The 16714-nt window shown below is 39.1% G+C and overlaps 2 protein-coding genes across 3 annotated transcripts; one reads left to right on the forward strand and one right to left on the reverse strand.

The window, feature by feature from the left end:
- Positions 1–465: 465 nt before the first annotated feature.
- chrnd (cholinergic receptor, nicotinic, delta (muscle)) lies at positions 466–9128 on the forward strand. Its single transcript, XM_061063918.1, has 12 exons — positions 466–616; positions 2446–2591; positions 2759–2803; positions 2883–2992; positions 3678–3833; positions 4280–4392; positions 5134–5334; positions 6449–6560; positions 6851–6965; positions 7120–7330; positions 7780–7898; positions 8729–9128. The coding sequence occupies exons 1-12, from the start codon at positions 559–561 to the stop codon at positions 8909–8911; spliced, it is 1569 nt and encodes a 522-aa protein (XP_060919901.1). The 5' UTR covers positions 466–558; the 3' UTR covers positions 8912–9128.
- LOC132993933 (butyrophilin subfamily 3 member A3-like) lies at positions 9120–15932 on the reverse strand. 2 transcript variants are annotated; one of them, XM_061063925.1, is made up of 6 exons: positions 15520–15932; positions 13050–13367; positions 12250–12510; positions 11768–12064; positions 11286–11406; positions 9120–10815 (listed from the first exon to the last, which is right to left on the reverse strand). In XM_061063925.1, the coding sequence occupies exons 1-6, from the start codon at positions 15584–15586 to the stop codon at positions 10785–10787; spliced, it is 1095 nt and encodes a 364-aa protein (XP_060919908.1). In that variant the 5' UTR covers positions 15587–15932; the 3' UTR covers positions 9120–10784. The 2 variants fall into 2 exon arrangements, with proteins under 2 accessions (XP_060919908.1, XP_060919907.1); XM_061063924.1 differs by having other exon boundaries at positions 9120–11406.
- Between the last annotated feature and the right edge of the window lie 782 nt (positions 15933–16714).

Below are 16714 nucleotides of genomic sequence, written 5' to 3' on the forward strand. Positions count from 1 at the left end.
TTCGATTATGCTTTTATTGTGTTTTTCAGCTTTAACACAAATTATATCAAAATTTCTTATCAAACATTTTTTTACGTTAAAGGACTAACTGATGTGAAGAAAATACTCAAGCCGATTAATCGGTTATCAAATACAGTAGATACACTAATTTGTTCAATTGATTATATACACTTAATATAATCTTACAAATGTTTATGCAAAACATGATCGAACCTTTTTTTGAAATTTAGTTGATGTGCATATTTGATTTTATTGTGACTTTGTGAGCTCATCTCTCATCACAGTTGTTTCATGTCTTATGAGAGTTAAAAATTATTTCCTGTAAATCCAAAACACAATTTCAGGTCTTTGTTTTGATGTTATGTGACCCTCCTTCTCCTCCTCTGTGTCTGTTTCCCGTACAGAGGGCGGCTCAGAGTGGCAGCCGGCTGCTCTCTCTGTGTTTTCTATTTTCTGTCCTCTGTGTTTCTGCAGCTGCTGCCTGTCACTCTCTCTCTTAAGGCTTTGGCAGAAGGTCGGTGGGTAAAAGGACGTCGCACTTCTCAGCAGCAGTCAGCCATGAAGCTTCAGCCTGCAGCTCTGGGCCCCTTGTTCCTGCTCGCTCTGCTCTCGTCTGGTGAGTCACTGCTGGGTTTTATAAAAGTTAACCCTCAGATTTCACTTGTGTTGCAAAGTTACTATAACTTGGTCCAAACTATTGAGTAATCACATGTAAGGTGACATGTTTTAAAACGCAGCTCTGTTATTTTCATGATCATAGTAATGAATACTACACTATATACCATATTTTTAGCTTAAAGCTGCAACAAGCGGAAGAGAGAGAGCATGGCAGTGTATTTGTACAATTTTGACATTGTGCAATAGTTTGTTTGAAATTTTCTTTCTAATATGACAAACATTAGCGTAAAAAATATATATTTAAGGTGTTTTATTTTATAACGTATAATAGTCGTACAAGACGAGTAGTTTGATGATGTGAGCCTGTGATTTAAGAGCCTTTGACTGAATGTTTTTTTTAAAGTATTTTACAACTTTTCAACAACCAAACAATTATTTCTCAAAACAGCATCTGATGAATAAATCATAAAACAATAGGTTGTTCGCTGCAGTGCTGCATCAGTGTAATATTTCTCAAAATAAGATGAATAAACATGAAAATCACAAGATTAAAGGAAGATAATTAGTGGATTTGTTGCAGCTTCAGCATCTCAGTGGCTGACCCTTACTGGGCTGTTTTCTTAAAGAAAATATTGATGTAATATAACAAACCAATATGGCGGCGAGATAAACCAGAAGTATTTGGTTATTGACATGAGGAAAATGTCTGTACCTTTGTGAGTGGATGCCAGTTGGTGTCACAGCAGCAGTGGTAGTCCTCAGAGCAGCTGTCATCATAACCTGAAACATGACCGGCATGAAAGTATTCACACACTCACATACCATGTTTGTTTCCCTGTGTGTGTGTGTGTGTGTGTGTGTGTGTGTGTGTGTGTGTGTGTGTGTGTGTGTGTGTGTGTGTGTGTGTGTGTGTGTGTGTGTGTGTGTGTGTGTGTGTGTGTGTGTGTGTGTGTGTGGATATTCTTTATTTACAGTTTATTTCTGTCACTTTGGTATCAACAAACACTTGATTTATGCGTGAAAAGCTGGACACTTTTTCTCGTGTTTGGAACTTCTATAAATCTGTAAATGTTTTCTGCGGGTCTGGGAGGGTTTTTGTGGATTCATACTGATCCCCCCTGAAGGGACATGGACGGGAAACAGTAGGTTGATCAAGAACAAATTTTGTGAGATCCAAAGGTTTTCATTCTAGTGAGTTTCTACTTTTAGTTACAGGCACCAAAAGGCTTCAGTATTGTTACAAGTATATTCGCAGGATTTACCTTCCTGGGCCAATTACTCGTCAGAGAAACAAAACTGACATATTTTTTCAACCACAGTTAGGTAGACAGCAAGCTACAACCTGATTTTGATCGTCCGAGCTGGCAGCTTACATTTGCCTGATCTTTGTACATGAGGCACAGATGCTTGCGCTCTTACATTGCAGATATTCCTCTCTGCTTCTGAATTAGAAATTGAAATTGAGTTCTCAGATCTTACAAAATATTTATGCATTTTTAAAGGACTCTCAGCATCTTGCAAAGGTTTCTCAGGATTTCTCCTAAGTTTCTTGGGATCTAATAACATTTTACCAGAACTTGCATAGCTTTCTCAGAATCTCTCAAAATGAAAAAAGAAAAGAAAAGATTCTTGGTCTAGCAAAAGTTTCTTGCGATCCTGTAAACATTTCTTGGGCGAGCTCCTCAAGATCTCAAAAAGTTTTTCAGAATCTCGGGATCATGCAAAAGTTTCTGGAGATGTTTTTTCTTATAACACTGGTGTTTGGAAAATGTGTTTCTTGATTTAATTGAGAGCTTCTGAGTGTTAACATCTTTTTGTGTGTTTCAGGGTGCTGGGGCAGAAACGAGGAGGAGCGTCTGATCAACCACCTGTTTAAAGAGAGAGGATACAACAAAGAGCTGCGTCCTGCCGAGAAGCAGCAGGACGCCGTTGATGTTTATCTCGCACTTACACTCTCTAACCTCATCTCTCTGGTACAAAATAATGAATCCAAGCTAACAATATCTTTAAATGTCTATGTAAAACAATTCTATCAAATACAATACATCCAATAAAAAACAAGTTTGTTTCATAAATACTTGGAAGAGATCAATCCTAGAATCAGGAACGAGTTAATTCTTCTAACTTGTTTGTTTCTTAGAAAGAGGTTGACGAGACGCTGCTGACTAACGTATGGATCGATCATGTAAGTAAAGATTCTCTCCACTGATAGTTTCTTCCTGAATACTTGTTTTTTCACTCACTATAAATGTGTGTGGGGATAGACGTGGTACGACTACCGGCTGTCGTGGAATGTGTCAGAGTTTGATGGCATCGCGACTCTTCGTCTCCCGCCCAGCATGATGTGGCTGCCAGAGATTGTGCTGGAGAACAAGTGAGATTTAGTTTCCCTTTCATACATTAACATTTTAACTAGAGATGCACCGATACATCGGCTGAGTGTCCTTATCGGCCGTTCCTCACTCTTTCAACAGATATCGCACCTATGGCCAAACAATTTGACGTTCTTCAAGCAAAAGTATTTTGTGTAAAAAATCAAAAGAGCTGAATGATCGCCCCATTTATACTTTATATTATTCATATTAAAAATTTTAATGAGCTTTTAAGTTTCCAAAAAAGGTTTTCTTGGGATGAGTAAGCACTGAAAATGTCATCTTACTGAGTTTGTGATTTAAAACAGCCTAAAGAAGCTCTTGAAGCACATACATTTTTTTCATTTGAAAGAAGGTGAAATTAGTGGGTATTTTGTAAATTTGTACAGTTGAATTTGTGAGCCCGGCTTACACTGTACGATAAAAAGTAGTGGTGAAATCAAACTGGTCGTGCGCCGTAAATGATTCAGTCGTACAAACTACAGATTTATGTGCTCACACTGTGCAAACGGATTGACTCTTCAGAACAACTTGTTCTCAAGATTTGATTCAATCCAATAACACTAATCCAATATGATTACTTAAAAAAACATTGCCCAGATTGTTGCACTATGTCAATGTATTAGATTGGGCTTCTCCTGCAATATGATCACTGTAAATCTGACCTGCCTTTTGTCTCTCTGCCAGTAACGATGCCCAGTTTGAGGTAGCCTACTACAGTAACGTTCTGGTGTATCCTGACGGTCTCTGCTACTGGTTACCTCCCGCCATCTTCCGCTCTTCCTGCTCCATCAATGTCAACTACTTCCCCTTCGACTGGCAGAACTGCACACTCAAATTTGTGTAAGGCACTTCAACCATAACACATCCTGTGCTGTCCTGTGTGGCTTCACGTAAAGGCTAGAACATTTTAAGTTTACATGTTTTCTTTGTGCAAATATGTCAAATAACTATCTGTTATCGGTCAAAAAATTTAACTTGAGCTAAATATCTACTTGATGCTGTCACGGAAGCCTATCAGTGCTCAGCTGAAATCTGCATCTTGAGGTTATTTCGGCAAACCTTTGGTTCATACTGCTGAAGTGAGTCAGAGTGAAACCTCTGTGTGACTTACTATTGACAGTTAAACTGAGACTGATCAGAAACAGATGAAGTGGTGCTCCTCCAGGAGATGTAATGAACAAAGACATGATGTGGTTTATTTTGTAGACATATCCTGGAGGGTTGGATTTTGCTTCACTTTGACCTGACTTTTGCATTTGGCCTCCATTCCACATGTTGCTTTGCAGCTCTCTGACCTACAATGCCAAAGAAATCAGGATGCTTCTGAAGGAGGAGCAGGGGGAAGATGAGAACACATTCACAGTGGAGTGGATCATCATTGACCCTGAGGGCTTTACCGGTAAGTGTTACTGTCTCATACGTACCTGCCAGTGGTCCAGCTTTATGCAAATAAGAATATCAGCTTGACCCACAAAGTATTTAATGTTAGTTAAAAAATGAATTACGTTGAGATGGTATAAACCTGAGTCCCCCAGCCTCAACGAATGGATGGAAATAGTAACAGGAATATATGAAATGAAAAAGATGACTTTCTCTCTAGTGTCCACACGTAGGCGGGTATTTTTTTGAAAGCGAAGTTTTCGTACTCACGCGAACTGCGTTTTAGGTCTCTGAAACGGCACATTTTGGAAAAGTCCTTGCAGGGTGAAGATTTTCAGAAACTCTGTTCAAGGTATTGATGTGTAGACAAGGGGCTTGTAACGTCACAGGATTCTCCTCTGTATGTAATGATTGTGCGATGCTGTCACTTTTGTTTACATGAGTTTAGTGGGATGTGCAGACGTGTGCTAGTGCTGGTGTTAAAGTTGCTAACCTTTTACATGCTTACACACACATACACCTTTGCTATCCCACTGTGTTGACGAGCAGAGACGCCTGAATGGACAGCTGTGTAAATTAGGTTTTTATTCTCACTGTCCAGGTATACATAGACGTTTCAGAGAATGTTTATTCATGAGAATTTGTCAAAAATGTCATGGGAATTTACCGGATAAAGTGGTTGCATGAACCCTGTCATTTGTCACTTTTCTAACCTCATTAAACTTTCCTTCTGTGTTCTTCACTTTTCTGTTGATGTCAGAGAACGGCGAGTGGGAGATCATCCACCGTCCAGCCAAGAGAAACACCTACAAGCACATTCCCATGGAGAGCAACAAGCACCAGGACATCACCTTCTACCTGGTCATCAAACGCAAACCTCTCTTCTACATCGTCAACATCATCATCCCCTGTGTGCTCATTTCCTTCCTGGCCTCGCTCGTCTACTACCTCCCTGCTGACAGTCAGTGCACATAGTCCCCCGCTTTATTATTTTAACTGCAGGGCACTTCAGTATGAGCTTTTAAAAATGAATTTCATGACTTAGACTCACACAGTTCTCACGTTTAGGTTGCCCCTGGGAGTGTGTTGAATGAGATTCCTAGAAGGTTTCGTTTACAACCCGATTTCCTAAAAGTTGTAAAATGTCAAAAACAGAATATGATGATTAGAAAACTGTGAAACCCCGTACTCAATTGAAAAAAAGAACAAAGACAACATATCAAAATATAAAAATGAGAAATGTAATTGTTTTTAAATTTGATGCTCACAAACTCTGGAGAGTTTTTCTCAGGACGGACATTTCTGGATCTAGTTTATAAACGGTTTCCTTATTGCATGGCAGAGTTTCAGAACTATGTTCATAGGCATTAATTTGACAGTGTTTCTTAGCCTTTGCATTGATGTCCACCACAAATCATGTCTGTTTTTGATGCAGGGCCAACACATATTGGTTTTTGTCCTTTTCCCCTACGTACAGAGATTTCTTAAGATTCTCTGAATTTGCTGTTGATATGTATCATGTTCTGTAAACAATGAAATCCTCGAGTTCTTTGCAATTTTATGTCAAAAACATTATTAACAAAGTGTTGCACTATTTGCCAGATTTAGTCTCTCTGGGATACTCTTTTCATACCCAATCATGTTACTAACCTGTTGCCACTTTAACTGTGAGATATTCAATCTGGAGTTTTTCATGCATTGTGAAACTTTTCCCGTCTTTCGTTCGCACAGTCCCAACTTTTTTTAAAAATGTGTTGGACTCATTGAAATTGGGCATGTTATTTTCCAAAAACAATGACATTTCTCTTTTTCAACATTCAACATGTTTTAGTGCTATTTGTGTCCCATAACTCAATCAGTTATGGGATTGAATGTTTTGCAAATCATCACTTTCTGTTTTTATTGACATTTTACAAATTGTTGACATTAAGGAAATGGGGTTGTAGATTTTCAAAAATGAAAACAACAATAACAATTTAAGTACCAACTGAAAAAAGACACAGAAACACCTCCACAAGATCAACCTCAGTGTCTTCATATAAACAATGACACATGTTGTGTGTGTGTGTCCTCAGGTGGTGAGAAGATGACTCTGTCCATCTCGGTGCTGCTGGCTCAGTCTGTCTTCCTGCTGCTGATCTCTCAAAGGCTGCCGGAGACTTCCATGTCTGTTCCCCTGATTGTCAAGTACGTTACACACGTACACACTCGTAAAATGTTGTTGTGGGGGATTTAGGGGGGTGACATTTTTACTCTGGTTATTCAAAAAGTTACTTATCATCAAAAAAAGAAATACACATTTAAGCATCAAATGAAAAAGAAAAAAGAAAAAAAAAAGTTGTCCTACAAAAGTAAAAAACTCTCAAATTTTTAAACAGAATTTATTAAAAATGCGTGTGTTTGTCTGTATCTGTGTGTGTCTGTGTTTGCCCGGCTTTGTGTGTGTACATGGGTGTGTGTGTGTGTGTGTGTCTTAGATACTTGATGTTCATCATGGTGTTGGTGACAGTGGTGGTGTTGAACTGTGTGGTCGTCCTTAACCTGCACTTCAGGACACCAAGCACTCATGTCATGTCTGAGTGGACCAAACAGGTAACAAACACGCACACATTCATAATAACACACAATAAACACAACTGGACACACACACAGATACTCATGCAAACACAGTCCGCTCATTTTAAACCAAACTTGGGAAACAATCATGACTTCAGACATGCGGACATTATTTCTTCTGTCTGTCCAGTTCTTCCTCGAACGACTGCCCCGCATCCTGCGTATGTCCCGCCCCACTGAGGCGGAGCCATACTGGGATTCAGCGTTGCCACGGCGATCCAGCTCAGTGGGTTACATCGCCTCTGCGGAGGAGTATTACAGCGTCAAGTCCCGCAGCGATCTGATGTTTGAGAGACAGTCGGTGAGACACGGACTGATGACTCGAACCACACACGCATCAAGTACGTCAATTAACAATGAATCAACCGTGTTCAAAGTGGTGATAACTTTATGAACTTCTGAATGCTGAATGACAAGAGTACAGGAGAATATTACGACCGTTCAAAACTAGCTTTTCTGTCATTAAATAACCTAAATTTTTGTTTTTTCAATGCTTATGTTTTCTTTAATGTTGATGTTTGTTTTCATCATTGTGCTGGGTTGTTTTCTGATGCTTAAATCAGAGACTATTTTCCTCAATGAATTAACTATCCAACTACATTGTATTAATGTGTAACCTATGCACGAGAAACTGTATAAGCTTTCAACTCATTCAGTCCATACTTTGTAAATAATCTTGTCCCGCTTGCTACTTCATGGAAGTGAGCTCATTTTGTCATTGCCTCAAGACAGAGACTATCAAAGATTCATTAGTGAATTCCTGCTCTGTGTCCTGTGTGTTTTTGTGTAGTTGTGAAGCCACAGGAGGATGGAGGCGTGACAGATCAGCTGTATGGAGAGATCAAGCCGGCTGTAGATGGAGCAAACTACATCATCAAACACATGCGCAACAAGAACGACTACAACGAGGTGAGAGGGAGGGAAAGACAGGATGATGACCCATAGAGAGGAGTAGATTAGAGTAGAGTTACTGTTATCCATCTGAAAGGTTCTGTGTGAAGTTTTCAGGGGAAAAAATGCTGTTTGTAACGCTAGCTGACAAAGTAATTGCAAGCTCGCCAATTTGTGCCTTTTATCTGGAACTCTGTTTCAGAGCGCTTCTTACCTGTGCTTTTGTTGGTAGGTTACAAGATTTAACCTCCACTTCCTTCTGTAATGACTGTATTAGTTTTATGTGCTAAATATGTGCTTTTATTGAAGATAACATGAAAACAATGTAAAGGAATCGAGTCCTGGCAGTAAAATAAATTGTCTCCTCGAATAGACGTGTCAGATTAGTTCCTCCTCCACAATTGCTGTTGACAAAGCTGATATCCTGTCCCTTTCTTATTTTGATTGGTCGGTGAGGGAGTAGTGACATTGATGATGCTGTTTTCAACTGAGAGCAATGTGGTTCAAAACCAACCTCGACCCACATCAGTCGCCTGCTGTCCTCGCTCTGATGTTGGAATTTGCTGCTGTTGCACACTGTTGGCACCAGGGGGAGCTAAAGGAAAGGCACTCAGGAGAACCAATAAATTACCAATCACATTCCTTTGATTTTCAGTCAAAACTTTACTAAGAGAAAGTCCACAGGCTGTTAGAGGAGACAGCAAAGACAGAAAGACAAGGCCTCAATTTTTATGAAACAACACAATATGCTGTGTTTACGCAGCAGGGAGTCCAAGCGAGCAGGTGTCCACATAATATTGATAATGAATATAAATCAAATGTAGAAATTGAGTTTTTTGTCTTTGCAGGAGAAAGATAACTGGAGTGGTATTGCTCGTACTGTGGACCGTCTCTGTTTATTCCTGGTTACCCCGGTGATGACCATTGGGACCATCATCATCTTCCTCATGGGCATCTGCAACCACCCTCCACACCTGCCCTTCAAAGGAGACCCACACAACTACAGAGAGGAGAACCCACGCCTGCTGTAACACACACACACACACACACACACATCACAAAGTTATGTGTTAATATCAGTGTTTGAATCCACAGCTTTATTGCTTCTTAGTTGTTTTCGTTTGTCCCAGGGCTGTGCATTTTTTCTAACTTAAAATTGAAGTGAAAAACTAAATCAGTATATTGTTACCATGATTTTATTCATGTGGATTGAATAAAAATTAAAACACAGCAGACATCTTGATTTTATTTTCGTATCTATTGTCTGGTTTTGGTTGTTGGAATATGGATATCAATTTAATTACATAAAGACACAACAAACTAATAAAAACCCTGTTGGTTGATGGGATTTGCATTTAGCACCAACGGTATGATCTTAATCATAACATTCAAGCAGAACAAGAGAAAAAAAATCCAAATTAATTTATGCAGTAAAAAAATACAGAAACAAACACACGTCAACTTTAAGTTACAAAAAAACAAAACCATTCATGAATAAGACGAAAGTAGTCAATCGAGCACCTCAGAATTTGTTCTGAAGCTGCAGCAGGTGTTACAGATTAATTATGGCTTATTTTTGATGAATGCAGTGAACAAACCTGGCAGCCTGCTTATAGGAACATTTAACTTTCAAACTTTGTTACTTTAGCCAACATTAAATCTTTTTTTCTTCTTAACTGTTGTGAAATTCTCTGAACTGAATGCTGATGCTTCTGTAAAGCCCACAAAAAGATTCCAACAGTTCCTCACAGGAGCTTTAACGTTAAGCCAGATGCAAATTGGCATTTTGTGATTGAAATGTGGTATTGAAATGTGGATATTCATATTCTTATACACAGTTTAAAAAAACCTCTGCACACCTGAATGTGTGACAGGTGTGTTGAAAAAGATAAATCTTAAAGAAAATGAAAAATAATTCCCACACTAGCTCTCTCTCTCTCTCTCTCTCTCTATATATATATATATATACACGTACAGTATATATTTATACATATTTACCACCGAAGAGACTGCCTCAATTTAGAATCACCCAATCAGTGAACCATCTAATCTAGCTAATCTGCTGTCAAGTACGTTGTTTTTCTTTGATCTATCGCCTGATGTCCATCTAGAATTTAACTCCTGATGGTTTTTCAGTAGATTATCAATCAAGAAGCAATTAATTCATCATGGTTTGTATGCTTGCCTGTTTTAAAAAAAAAACAGCTGTATTAAATGTCATAAAGTTTTAGCTTTCCATCCTGAGTTTCAGAAGAAAACAGTGAATTACAAACTCTACAACAGATTAATGTGCGTTCAAATGCATGCATTCCCTCTGCTGTCTCTCACAGAGATGCATACAGTGTGTGTGTGTGTGTGAGGTCAGACAACAATTCAACAATTGATTCTCCAAACTCCAACACAAGTAAAAGTTGTTTTTTTGGAGTGCTCCAGTGCTAAAAATAAGTGCATCAAGTATTATTTCATCCTTTAATCCCATGTGGAGAGGTTCATCTTCATTCCCTCTCCATTTCTACATTCATTTCTCTATGGACTATTTGTCGACACTCATTTAATACATTCTTCATGAAGAACTGTACAGAGTGACCGATGTCTTCATATGCACAGATCAATAGGAATCGTTTTTATCCAGCATTCTCTCACTGGTCTGCAAACATTACAAAACTTAGGGCTCAAACAAAACATAACAAAATGTTATGTTTTTGCCTTGAGAATTTATCATCAGAATGCAGAAATAGGGGGGAGGGGAATGCCAGGCAGCAAGTTGGTAGAGTGTGTGACTCATGTATTGATGCTGTGCCTTCACCACAGTAGGCTTTGGTTTGGTTCCAGCTCTTGGCCTTTCAGTGCACGTCATCAACACTCTAACTTCTATAACTCCTGTCACTTTATGTCCGTCTCCTTTCAGTTGTTGGTCTGTAGACCCAATATTAACCTAAAAAAAGAAGAGGAAGGATTCATTAATCCCATTAGATCGGAACAAAAACATATACACAGCATTAAAATTATACAAAACTTGCATCACAAATCCTCACCAATAGATTAATTCATGCCCTGAACTTAGTGCTTAATATCATAATAATAGACTAAATGTGACAAATGTAACTCAATGAAAACTGTATTCTGCTTTGACGTATCAGTCAAGTACAGTGCTATATAATTAAGAACAGGTAATACAGGGATGTCTATGGCCTAGTGGTTATGTTGTGCCCTATAGTCCTCCAAGCGGGTGGTCTGGGTCTGACCTGTGGCTCCTTAACTGCATGTTATTACCAACTCTCTCTCTCTCTCCCCCTAATGTCCTATCCTATCCACTGTCCTGTCAAATAAAGGCAGAAACGCCCAAAAAGAAATCTTAAATAGAAAGAAGAAAAGGAACATGTCCAGTAATATAACAATACATACCGAACCGTCCTGTATCCTTGTCCGTTTCTTAAGAAAAACCATAATAGGAAAGTGATTGCTGCCAAAAACAAACAGGCTCCAATCACTGAACCTGCAATTGCCGCAGTATTAACAGAGGTGTCTGAAACAGAAAAAGAGTCAGGCAATCAAACTTTATTCAGATGTAACTACCAAGAGTGTGATGACAACTAGAATACCTCTGAAGGATTTTTATGGGTTCTGAAATGCTGCACATAGTATACACCAACAAGAAGCGTCCTGCCATTACATAAAATGTAAAACATCTAACGCTACATGAGAGCAGCCAGTGTAGCGGTCTGAGTGGCCTGATGCCAGGTTAGTTCCCAATGTTCAGCAAAATCTTTCAAAGCCCTTAGAGTTGAAATAATTAGCGGTGCTTGTCTCTTGTTAAGTTATACCTAACAATGCAGAAAAAGGACAGACTATTCCCCACAAACCTCTCTGACTTTGTTTTGTCTTACCTTTTAAAACCTTAAGAAAGGTGTTTGTTACATAAGCCTCCTCAGCTGTGTTCACTTCACACGTGTATATCCCCTCCTGATCTGAAGTTAAGTCTTTCAAAATGAGGCTGCCTGACGTAGAAACATTCTTCACGTACACCCTCCACTCCGCTGGGACTGTGTAGGAGTCGTTGGCCGTTGTTCGGTTCAGGATGACCTCACTGTGGTTGAATCTCCAGGTAAAGTCTGTTGGGGAGGTGTTTGTGATGTTCTGATTGCAGGAAATCGTGGTTTCAGTGTTGAAAATGTTGATAAAAGCTGAACGGACAAGAAAAAAACGAAATCAATTAAAAAAATGTTTTAGCCCCCTGTGGTTACAGATTCAAAACATTCTGAATTATAATAAGTCATTCTTTGAGGATCATGTTACTTTGTTATAAGCAACATTTAAGCCAGCCTGAGGCATGCAGCTTCACACTGACTGCAGGTTGGTTTAAAGTTACCTGGTTTAGACAAAGTTGCTCTCCTCTTGTTTCTGCCAGCGCTGATGGTGCAGCTGTAGTCCAGATTGGAGACATTTAGAGCTATCAGAGAGCTATTGATGCTGTAGAGCTTCTCTTTCTGATGGACAGTTGGTGTGTCTGCTACAGTCAGATTGGTTGGAGGACTGGAGGACCAGGTGAGCTCAGGCTGAGGGTAGATCCCCCCTGAGCTGCAGGTGATCCTGTTTCCCACCTGCTGGATATTGACTTTACGTGGCGGAGCTGCAAAAGACAGGTTATTGAAGTGGGAGACCAGGGCCCAGATGTTCAGAAGGTTTTTTTACTATCCAGGATCAGGAAATTACGAGTTCCCTTTACATATTGAAATCTGGTAGATCAAAGGCAAATAATAATAATAATAATAAATTAATGTAAATAAAATAACATCAGGTAATCCAATCTTGGATTTTATTCAGATAAAATATCCATTTTGTGGTGTTCAAAGCTTTTGAGTTGGATTAGGATAACTTTGAGTGAAAAACTGGATGTTCAGAAAGTTTCATCCAGATAAAAATGATGATCCAATCCAGTTTTTCATCTACTTCATCCAGGTACAGACTTTTCATGACCACATCTGGATTACAGGAGTTTTAGAGGGGACTTCACACTATTCTTCTCATGTTGGATTAATGTTTCATCTCTGTGAATAATGGGCTAAAACAAAGAGTCTGTATTTTGTTAAGTGTCCTGAAATAACTTTGGTTATAAAGAACAATTGATTTATTTATCAACTTAGTTTTTGTGTTTTGTGTTTCTCGTACCGTCCACTTTTAGGTCCATTGTTGACTGTTTTGCTGGGCTATCTGGTATGCTAACATAGCACTCATATCTTCCCTCGTCCTGAACTGTAACCCCTGTCAGACGGAGTGAGGCCTCTTTTTCAGAGCTCAACGACGTCCTGCCACTGAAGCGTTGGGCTTTATTCTTGGGATGGTCTTGGTTGTTGTAGTAGTGGAGGAGAATTTCTTTTGTTGTTGTCTCTTTCCAGGAGATGACTACATCTTCTCCAGTTGGGAATGTGCACGGTAAGATGCAGCTCTCTTCAACACCACAAAACACTGTTTTTACATCTGCAGCACCTGAAGAAGAAACATGAGACATAAGTCTGAGAAAATAACGGCGACTACATTCAAGTGACAAACAGAAAACTTCATGACAACAGCATATATAAAAACAGTCGCACAAAAACAACAAAGTCAATAACGTCTGTAAAAAGTTGTATATACTGTAGTATTGTAAGAGCACTTCCTTTCGAACTATTCTTCATCCTTTATGGCAAATATAGTTCCTGATTATGTTTAATTTCACCTTTTATTTTGTGGGTAACAAGGACAATCATTTCAAAAATCAATTTTGCCAAATTTACAAATGTATGAATCATCTTTCAGTCTGTCAGATTGATCTCTTAAACCCCTTTAGGAGGTATTTTTTTTAGAAGGGATGTCCTCTTCAAGGTTAGAAGATGTGGTTTTCCTTATATGAACAGTTTTAATAACCTGAATTGTGGATCTTCCAGGTGTGCAGAATATAGACTCAGAAAAAGCAGAATTGCATGTAGTGAAATGTGTTTAAAATGGGTTAAAAAATCATTGAAGAAACTTAAAAGTCAGTCTAAGAAGTGACCTTGTAGTTCAAATTGTTTTTGTTAACTTGGATGCACTCTTTGGAAGCATTGAAAACGGCCCAAAACAACAGTGAAACCTGATGGTGCTTTTATTTAAAAGAATAGTACAATAGTGGTTATAAAAGTGTTTTTCAATGATATACCCCCCAAGAAATATATTTCAGTCAATTACAGCCTAACTTTTGAAAAATTGTGTAGAAACAAAAGCCTCTCTAATCAGTGGCTTCTTCCTCTGCGTCTCAGCTTTAATGTTGATAGATTTATTTTCTTGAGTTTATGCTGCCATTCCATAAACATTCTGGCGTTGCAGAAATTTAAACAACATAAATCAACAAAAGTTTGAACATGGCGGCCTTTGTCATGACAATCAACAGTTAAGACAGTTTCCATTGCAAATATGAAATATAAGATGTAATTTAGCAATGCTACCTTTACAATTTGTAATGATTTTGAGTATTTTTATTTTCTGAGTTGGGTAAGACTCGTATGTTTTTCAACTGACATTTAAAAGTCTCATATACCTCATGTAGGTAGACAAAGTTCCTCTTTGGATACTACAGCCCCCTTGAAGACACACTGGTTGATCAATTTAATGTCATCTGGTACTACTAGTAACTATTATGATAATATTCACAAGCTGCAGGTTGAATGAGTCGGAGGAATATGACCAATGTACGGAGCCCCTTAGGGGACAGAGGCAGAAAAAAAAGGTTCAGGTGCTCACAGTGAACAAGGAAATATCCAGTGACTACGAGAGAGTTTTGTGTTCCCAGGAGAGGGTTCTGCATGCGCACAAGATGGTTTCTGGTGCTCGCAAGAAAAGACTGCATGTGCAAGAGAAAGATTTTCCTGATCACTGGAGAGTAATGCTTGTGCACTATTCTGTCTCATAGGATGAGTTTAACGGTTTGTTGCCACCTCTGTCAGCGGCAGAAATCTGAGAGATGATAAGATAGAACTTTCTCATGTTTGTCTTTCTCAAGTTGACAAAAGATTATATTACTTAAGGAATTTAAAACATGAAACATTTGCCAGCTGTGGATTGTAAGGCAGGCTCGGCCAGAAGTGTTTTTCTCTGGTTACACCCTGTTTCATTGACTCACACCAATCTGACAAGATGGCATGCATTTTTCTCTCAACGTAACAAAGTAATTGTAAACTTTGGATTGATGCCATTTGTTCTGCTGTCGTATGACATCAATCATCACAAAGAAAGTGTATACTTTCTTCTCCATAATGTGTTGAATCACCGCACAGAACAAACAACTTTATGTTAGCAGCTCCAGATTTTCAATAAAGGTGGCTGTGACTTGACATTTCCCCCCAGAAGAAGACAGCTTTGTTGCTCATATTAGTTCAAATATATCACAGATGTGTGTTAAACTTAAACTTCACAGAAAAGATTAGAGTCCAGCTTGTTTTAGCAAATGTTTCATACTCTTGCTTAAAACTGCTACGAATGAATTAGGCCAGTCTTCAGAAACTTTGACATAGCTCTGTTCAGCCAAACATCGCATGAAAACCAACAGAACTTTATTCAAACGTTCCTGTATACAAAGTTCAATCTCTGGTTTATGTTTACACTGGAATAACAAAGCCTCACTCACCTCCTTTTGCAAATCCTTTTAGATAAAAAAGAACATAAAAAAACATGACACGTTTTATCCCACTCATCTTCTTTGATACGTCGTACTCTTCTTTCAGCACTGCTAATATTTACAGTCTATGTGTAGCCTGCGGGAGAGAGGTCATGGCAACAGAGAGACTCCCACATGAGCCGGCTGAATTAGCCTTTCTCTCAGGGAGGAAAGGATTACACAATGCCTGGAAACAGGAAATGTTTGCAATACTTATCCCCTCGGTCTGACTTTGGGTGGTGTCAAGCAGATATTCTCCTGACCTGGCTGTTCGCTTGCTCCTCCCAGCGAGAGAATATCCATCCAACAGCAAAAGCCTATTCTATATTCTGAGTCTGTGCTAAAAGCTACTTTAAACCTCACAGGTGATGATTGCGGTGAAGAACACAAGAAATGAATAAGAGTAGCCAGTGACTACAGAGTTATAATAACATCGATACAACAACAATTTTAGAGATGGTTGTAACTTTTGTTTAACTATTTCTGTATTAAAACTGCCTGTTCTGTTGTAGTCTGTTTACAGGTGATGTCTGCAGTTTAATTTTTGCATTAAGTTTATTTTGAGGTAGAATACAAAAAAAGTATGTTTACTCAAGTAGCTACTTCAAGTTGTATCTGTATACATGTGTATTATCATTTTATGCAACTTTGAAACTTTTTAACCCCATAACGTTTGTCAAATAGCTACAGTACATTTATATTTGTAAAACAATTAATTGGGAAGGTTATTAAATATGTTGACTTTACTTGAGTACAAAATATGAATGGAGGAAGCTCAGTGCATAGCCAACAGGGGAGCGTGCCTATGTTCCCACAGCCCTGTGTTCCCACAGACCTATGTTCCCACAGCCCTATGTTCCCACAGACCTATGTTCCCACAGACCTATGTTCCCACAGCCCTGTGTTCCCACAGCCCTGTGTTCCCACAGCCCTGTGTTCCCACAGACCTATGTTCCCACAGACCTATGTTCCCACAGCCCTATGTGCCCACAGCCCTATGTTCCCACAGACCTATGTTCCCACAGCCCTATGTTCCCACAGCCCTGTGTTCCCACAGCCCTGTGTTCCCACAGCCCTGTGTTCCCACAGACCTATGTTCCCACAGACCTATGTTCCCACAGCCCTATGTGCCCACAGCCCTATGTTCCCACAGACCTATGTTCCC

The sequence above is a fragment of the Labrus mixtus genome, chromosome 19 (assembly GCF_963584025.1).
Source record: "Labrus mixtus chromosome 19, fLabMix1.1, whole genome shotgun sequence".
Lineage (NCBI taxonomy): Eukaryota > Metazoa > Chordata > Actinopteri > Labriformes > Labridae > Labrus > Labrus mixtus.

Excerpts from the sequence above, each read along its gene's own strand:
- chrnd (XM_061063918.1), top strand. The coding sequence starts at position 559 with ATGAAGCTTCAGCCTGCAGCTCTGGGCCCCTTGTTCCTGCTCGCTCTG. Across the intron at positions 2,592-2,758 it reads TCTCTAACCTCATCTCTCTG|AAAGAGGTTGACGAGACGCT; the intron begins GTACAAAATAAT and ends TTTGTTTCTTAG. Across the intron at positions 7,899-8,728 it reads ACAAGAACGACTACAACGAG|GAGAAAGATAACTGGAGTGG; the intron begins GTGAGAGGGAGG and ends TTGTCTTTGCAG.
- LOC132993933 (XM_061063924.1), bottom strand. The coding sequence starts at position 15,586 with ATGAGTGGGATAAAACGTGTCATGTTTTTTTATGTTCTTTTTTATCTA. Across the intron at positions 12,511-13,049 it reads AATGGACCTAAAAGTGGACG|CTCCGCCACGTAAAGTCAAT; the intron begins GTACGAGAAACA and ends TGTCTTTTGCAG. Across the intron at positions 12,065-12,249 it reads AGCAACTTTGTCTAAACCAG|CTTTTATCAACATTTTCAAC; the intron begins GTAACTTTAAAC and ends TTGTCCGTTCAG.